The 7,564-nt window shown below is 38.2% G+C and overlaps 1 protein-coding gene across 2 annotated transcripts; it reads right to left on the bottom strand.

Annotated features, from left to right (window-relative positions):
- Positions 1-4,149: 4,149 nt before the first annotated feature.
- On the bottom strand, positions 4,150-7,317 carry LOC110929902. Of its 2 annotated transcripts, XM_035988518.1 has the most exons (2): positions 7,049-7,317; positions 4,150-6,725 (listed from the first exon to the last, which is right to left on the bottom strand). In XM_035988518.1, the coding sequence occupies exons 1-2, from the start codon at positions 7,131-7,133 to the stop codon at positions 4,171-4,173; spliced, it is 2,640 nt and encodes an 879-aa protein (XP_035844411.1). In that variant the 5' UTR covers positions 7,134-7,317; the 3' UTR covers positions 4,150-4,170. The 2 variants fall into 2 exon arrangements, with proteins under 2 accessions (XP_035844411.1, XP_022028774.1); XM_022173082.2 differs by having other exon boundaries at positions 4,150-7,315.
- Between the last annotated feature and the right edge of the window lie 247 nt (positions 7,318-7,564).

Genomic DNA, 7,564 nt, shown 5'->3' with positions numbered 1-7,564 from the left:
AAGGTGTAGGCATAACACCTCCTGTTGCGTATGTAAAAGATATACTCACTCATGAGGTAACTTCTTATGAGATATATTTGTGGTGTGTCGATTAATCATGATCGGTTTGTTTAATTCACCGGCCCTAAATGTTGGACAAACATGTAAATCTGATACAAGATTGTTATTAATATAATTGTCCCAAGTTATAAAAGAAATTTTGTGCCTTGTGCATTTAAATCAATTTTCATAAAAGATTTTCAAAAGAGTCAGTTAATTGTATTTACCAGTGTAAACTGACGTATTTTCCAAAAAGGTTAAGTGACAGGTACTGTACGTAAATTAGCTGGGAGCTCAGAGCGTTAATAGGGAATCTTGCAAGTTCTAAACGTCTAAAGCCTGTTGAACTGTGTTTTTTGTTTCTGTCTTAAGATCCACCTGTGGATCCCTCTTACAATTCGTTTGTAATACTTATGTTACTTTCACTCGGTTTGTAATATATTTTAATTTAGACTTCCGCTGTGCATTGAACTGTGATTATTTGACTATGATGATGTCAACTACGTCACGATACTCCCCACCGGGCCCACCGGTAATACATGGAAATATCGGGGGTGTGACAGGAGGATCTCATGCTCAAAGATATTGAAAAAAAAACTTTTGAGACCCTCTAAAGCATCAAGATGAAGCTCAATCCTGAGAAATGTTCTTTCGAGATGGAAGAAAGGAAATTTCTGGCCGTTATCATCACAAAGGATGGTTTCCGCGCCAATCCTAAAAAGGTGCAGGCCATTGAATGCATGCCCTTCCATCTTGGTTTAAAAAAGTGCGCCTTAAGTGCACTTAAGCGCAGAGCGACCCTAGGCGCAAAGAGTTGCGCCTTGTGTGACATAAGGCGAGCTCTGTACAAAAAGCGCACAAAAAACGAGCTTTTTTGGAAAAAAATCCCACTGAGGCGTGCGCTTCTTGTACAGAAGGTGTTTTTGTGCTTTAAACTGTTATACATGTAGCTAAAATGGGTGTACATTTAAATGATTTATACATTAAATATATTTAAACCTTACTTATAACTATATTTTGGGTAAGGGATACTAAAAATCTATAGGAGATATAAAAAAATATATATATATAAGCATCCTGCGCCTCGCGTACGAAAGCCCTCTGCTTTTGCGATTTGCGCTTTAAATTTAGACCTTGTCGCTTTTGTGTGCTTCGCGCATTTTTAAACCAAGCTCCACATCCTCGATCAAAGAAGTTCAGACCCTCAACGGCAGCCTAGTAGCGCTAAACCGCTTCCTCACAAATCACGCTACCCGAGCTTATCCATTCATGAGCACACTCCGAAACTGCTTCAACAAGAAACATTACCTTTTGCAAAAATGAACAGTGTTCAATGAAACTTTGAAAAAAGATTGTAAGGTACTAAGGGGACTAGGGGTGGTTCACTAGTGATGGATTCTATCACTCTCACTCTCCAATCAAATCATGACATGTCATCAACCAAATTTCTATCACTAGTGATAGAAATGTAGGAGGGGTGGAATCACTAGTGATGGAATTCTATCACTCCCAATTTTTTTAATTTTCATTTTAAAATTAGAAATTAAAAATAAAACACTAAATTATAAATTTCATTAAACTTTAAAAATAAATTACATAACCAAATAAAAAAAACAACTAAACGGGTGGCATCTCCCAACCCCACTTTGCGCAAATCGCGCGCTTTTGTTGAATGACAACTGACTTGAACGGTTCATCGAGATGGGCGTGGTTTTCACACAAGATTTTTAAATCATTTTGTCTTTCAATCGTTTTCAAGTGTTCCTTGTACGCCTGCTCCCGTTCAACTTTTAGGGACATCATTGTTTCTTTTCTTTGTTCGGCCTTCTTGAATTGGGTCATTTTCTCCTCTTCGATTCTAAAGATCGACTCCGCCACCGCCTCCTTCCCTTTGCTTGACGATTCACCACCTCGTCTGCGTCGTGGCCTTGTGGGTGTATCTTCCTCAACGGGCTCGTCAAGGGGTTGATCGGGTTCGTCAAGAGGGTCGTCGTTTAAGTTCATTTGGGGCAAGTTATCCGACGCGGAAGTCGTGTAGTTCCCCGACTCGGATGTCTTTGATCTTTTCGAACCGCCTCGTTTTTTTGGAGCCGTAGGACCATGCATGTCAACCAAGTCAACGGGGACCCACTTCGGGTGATGTCTCGCAACTTCCCATGCCGCCACGTGTGGAAAAGTTCTCTTTTTGTACATTCGGCAATACTCTGCGGTGGCTTGTTGCATGATCGTCGCCTCGCTCGCTCCACTTTGTGGGTTTCGGTTCTACAAAAAATATAAAATGTTATAAAAACAGTTTTTTTTTATAAAAACTGTTTTTTTTTTATAAAAATTGTTTTTTTTATAAAAACTGTTTTTTTTATAAAAACTGTTTTTTATAAAACTGTTTTTTATTAAAACTGTTTTTTTTAAAAACTGTTTTTTTTTATAAAAACTGTTTTTAAATTAAAACTGTTTTTTTTTAAACTGTTTTTTTATAAAAACTGTTTTTTTTAAACTGTTTTTTTTATAAAAACTGTTTTTTTAAACTGTTTTTTTATAATAAAACTGTTTTTTAATTAAAACTGTTTTTTTTAAAAACTGTTTTTTTTATAAAAACTTTTTTTTTTATAAAAACTGTTTTTAAATTAAAACTGTTTTTTATAATAAAACTGTTTTTTTTTATAAAAACTGTTTTTTTTTAAACTTTAATAAAAAACATACCTTTTGAATGAAACAAGCGTTGAACTTGCTAATTTTCCCGTTCAAATCCGTTCACTTCGACGTCATTTGGTCCATGTTTCGTATCCTTGCACCGGGAAGTTGCCTAAAATGATTAATCACCCGTCTCCAGAACGCATCCTTTCGTTGCTCGTTCCCGTGTTTCTTACTCTCCGAGATGTGCAAATACGCCTTCGTCAACGACACCTCCTCCTCGCTCGTCCAAGATTGTCGGCCGATTGGAGCGATTTCTTGAACCTCAACATTTTGTTCTTCTTCCTCTTCCTCTTCCTCCGCTTCTTCTTCCTCTTCCTCTTCCTCGTCCTCGTCAAGACTTTGTTGTGGTTCACGTGGTTCATGCCACGCTTTTGCAAAATGATGAATGAGGGTGTTGTTTTCTAGTAGTGGGTCGAGTGTGTGGGGTTGGGTTTGATACGTTTGCGATTGAAATTGGTGAGGTTGAAACGGTGGAACGAACGGTTGGTTATGGTACGTTTGCGATTGAAAGGGTGGATATTGTTGGGTTTGAAAGGGTGGATATTGTTGGGTTTGAAAGGGTGGGACTTGGTCGGGTTCGTCTTGCAACCTAAAGCGCGCCGGCTCACCAAGATTCGCTCGAACCTTGGGCCTTACGGGATTTTTCTTCGTACCCGAACCTCTTTTTTTCGATCCGCCACCTCTCTTGCTTGAACCTTCCATATTTCTTGTAAAATTATTTAGATTGAGTTGGAGAGTGTTTTAATTTTTTGTATTGAGTGTGAGAATAGTTGAGAGTTTTTTGAGTTTGTGTATTGAAATATGTTGGATTTATATAAAAAAAAACAATCAAATTCATCAAACAACGGTCAAAAAATATTACAAACGGTCATTTGCAACGGTCCAAATTCAAAAGTTCAACGCGTGGTGGGTTTAACGCGTTAGATATACAACGCATGATGGATCAAGCGGCGGCGGTGTTCCGTTCCTTTTCAACGCGTGATGAAGGGTCATCACGCTACCGCCCCGAGTGGCCTAAGGTTATAAAACTTAGCCTTTTGTATCAAAAGCCCGGAACTATAAATTTTACTTTGACCACTATTTCAGTGTAATAGAAAATGACTAACTAGTTAAAAACCGGGTTCTATTATATTTTGGAAAAAAAACTAAAGAACTTAAAAAAATTGTACTATTACTTTGTATTTTGTAAAATGCAGGTTGCATTTAATAAAAGTTTAAAATCATTAATTTTTTTTTCCAAATGTAAGAAAACCTGATTGCCGTTAAAGAACCAGGTTCAGTTACATTTTAAGAAAAGTATTTTTTTAGCTATAATATTTTGGTTTCTTTAAAACCCATTTTCCTATCAAATAAATCACTTTTGAGGAAGATTATAAACAAAATTATAATATTACAATTTAGGGAAATACTGACCAATATAGAAAAGTTGATCCACATTTATATTTTACACCTTAAACGAACCAACTTAGACAAAGTTTCTTGAGCAGCCAAAGTTTGAGCATGATTATGCCCAAGCATCACTGTCCTGATACTAATACAAGTTCTACAAAGCTCTTCACCATAATCAAAATAACCACCTCTCAACAGCAACTTAGCTCTCGTCTCTAGCAATGTGGCCTTTAATAATGTCACATCTTGCCATACATACTCATCCGTTTTCTGGTTCAAGTTTGACTTTTTCTTCTTCTTCTTCTTCCAGCATAAAGATCCATGACACCAATCCTCTATCTGAGACACAAATGACTTCTCCACTTCTTCGAGCGCGTTCGTGCAGATTTTCAACAGCTCCAATGCTGAGTTGCATCTGGAAAATGTGGTGAATGCTGTGATGGCTAATGGGAGGGCTGTTTTTTTGATATATTGAACCATTTGAAGAGGCTTGAGTTGGACTAGCGGTGGGTCGGATTTGTAGCCGAAAACTAGGAAAGCGGACGCCCAAAGATGGTCTATGTTCAAGATTTGGTTTCCTATCTTCCTTGTGCTTTGGATGGTTGCTTTTGCGGCAAGTAGCGGTCCTTTTCTTTTGGCGAAAACTTGGGTTATGGAGTGGAACATGATGCAGCATCCGGGTTGCGTGTTGCTTCTTCTTGCGAGTCCTAGCTTGACCAAAAGAAGAGCAGACTCGTGTTCTGTTTTCCGTGATTGGCTGTTTATGAAACCGGAACAACAAAAGAGAGTTAAGTTGGTCTTTTTGGCCCATTTCTTGAACCGGTTTGTGGGCGAGCTCATGTGGCTAGCGGCTGCAGCTAGTAAGTTTGATGAAACGGGCGATGGAGCGAACCAAACGCCCGATAGAAGCATCCTTAATGCAAGGTGATTCTTGGTTCCATTCAAAAGTGTAATGCAAAAGATCAAAACTTTGAGGAGAAAATAATTGTTTTCCCAAAATGGTTCATCAAATCGAGACGTCGTTTCGTCTACAAGGATCTGGTTAATGGCTTGAAATAGAGCGGAGGGCAATATCGTAAGTTCACATAGCAAAGAACCGATTACCCATAACCCGAAACTCGACCTACCCAATTTCTCATCAAATTTCTTAAGAATTTCAACCTCTTGAGCCGGGTATTCTTTCTTTCGTCTCCCTGTGATTAACATCAATGCATCGGATAGCGTTAAAGGTTGAAGTTGCATCGTCCGAAAACTCATTACTTTCGGAAGTCTAGTTGTTATAATTACATGGGTCGACCCGGTGTTTCTCGGTATCAAATCATGCAAATCCTTCCCTTCCCACCATTCATTTTCGGTTTCAAGATTATCTATGATCAACAAATACGGCATATCGCGAAACAACTCTTGTCTTATCCGCTTGAATGCTTCGGTTTCTTGTTCATCAAAGCTCCTAATCCGACCTCTTTCTTTCTCACCATCTGCACTTACATCTACCCCGATAATTAACGACGAATTCAGTAAATTCTGCCTTAAATACTCACCTTCTCCACCTACCCAAATAACCAATTTGTACCTCTGTGAATACCTATGAGCAAATTCCAATGCTAACTCTGTCTTCCCCATTCCGGATCCGCCACTGATGCACACAACGCTACTCTTCGCTTTCTTGTATTTCGACCCTTTTAACAACTTTCGGCCCATCAAAACTTCATCTTCCTCATCTGCTAATCCTTCAGTCATACTTTCATTTTCTTGAACATCACCAGATCCAAAGAAAAGATTCTCAATTTCTGCAAGTTCTCTCTCTCTACCAACAAAAAATCTATTTTTACAAAATGGGATTTCATCAAGATTCTCACTTTCTTTATCTGCAACACTTTTTCTCCCTAATTTCCCCTTCAAGATCCCTACTGTTTTACCCACACAACACCTCCAATTCCCCTCATTTGCTTCCACTTTAACAACCTCATGACATTTCATCAACAACTCAATAGCTTCCTTGCAGTTTTTACCATCTAGAAGATCTGCAACTTCATTCAAATTGGTGTCAAACAACACTGGGATCAAATTCTTTTTCTGACCAAAAAACCTTACTTCCTCACTAACAAGATAATTCAAAAGACTGTACTTTGTAACCACCACAACCCCAAATGAGACTGAACAAATGACCCTATCAGCAACCTCATGGCTTTGAGTATCTGCATAGTTTGATCTGTCTGCAACAAAGCAAGCAATGCCTTGAAGTTCAAGTTCTGATCTGACCCACTTGCAGAATCTTGTCAAGTTTGGATTTTTACCATGAAACCCTAAGTAAACATCACAACTCCTTAACTTGGAGCTCAAAGCTGGTGAAACAGACCCTTTTGTGACAGAGATCCGAGGTACAGGAAATGAGAATGAGATACGAGGTACTGTGAGCTTTGTGGGGTCAGAAAAGTTGTAAGAAGTGCTTGGAATGTCGTCAGAGGTAGAGGATAGTGGTGTGGTAGGTGTGGTGGTGGTGGTGGTTGTGGTGGTGGTGGATGATGGTGGATTTGAGTCATCTATGGTGGCTCTTGGAGATATGTAAGGAGACTGGAGTGCTGAATAAAAAGCTGAAGATGCTGGTGAAATAAGAGTTGGAGAGTTAGTTGATGAGTTTGAAATCTTGATGGTGAGGTTCACCATTGGATCAATGGTTGAGATCACTCCAGAAATGTTGTTAGATAAATGTTCTTGATTCATGTTCAAAGAATCAAAAGTTCTATTAAAAAAAATGGGGATTTTAAAGGTGTTTTTGTGAGTGAAAACTGAATCAAAGACATGATGAGCATGAAGAAAGATGGTAACATACATGTGAACAATGCATCATTGTGGTCCTTTTTTTCAGTCAGATATACAACAACAACAACACCATACTTTGAGATACTTTTCACTGTTCACTGACCTGAATAACAAATCAACAGCTTCTTGACACCACATACTTTGGGATCATTGGAGTACAACTCATAGTCTTGACATCTGGTGTTCATGTAGATGAAAGAATCATCAGCTTTGAATCATTTCAGATCTCTCTTTCTCTCTCTGTGAACATGGAGCATATGAGTACGTGGGGATAGATCCAAAAAGGGGTTTAATATAGAATATAGATATAAAAAAAAGTGGCATAAAAAGAAGCTGCAGAGGGTGTTAAATGGTGTTACAATCCATGTAAAAGATAATTTATTCATGCAGAATATTATTATTTATTTTATTTTATTTTATTTTTTATTTTTTGTGTTGAGACCATTCTTTTGTTTTATGTGTTGTTGGGAATATTTCTCAAATCGAACCGGAGCGTTAAAACTGTGAAATTGTTAAAACTGAACCGTTTGGATCTTACATGGGTCAAACAGGCTGACTTGCTTCGGTTTAGATGATTCACTCGGTTCCAACGGTTTATGAACTTGCTAAGTGATGTATA

The sequence above is a fragment of the Helianthus annuus genome, chromosome 3, assembly GCF_002127325.2.
Source record: "Helianthus annuus cultivar XRQ/B chromosome 3, HanXRQr2.0-SUNRISE, whole genome shotgun sequence".
In the NCBI taxonomy this organism is placed as follows: domain Eukaryota; kingdom Viridiplantae; phylum Streptophyta; class Magnoliopsida; order Asterales; family Asteraceae; genus Helianthus; species Helianthus annuus.
Note: the sequence above shows the minus strand (reverse complement) of the source record. Positions and strands in the feature narration are given on the sequence as shown.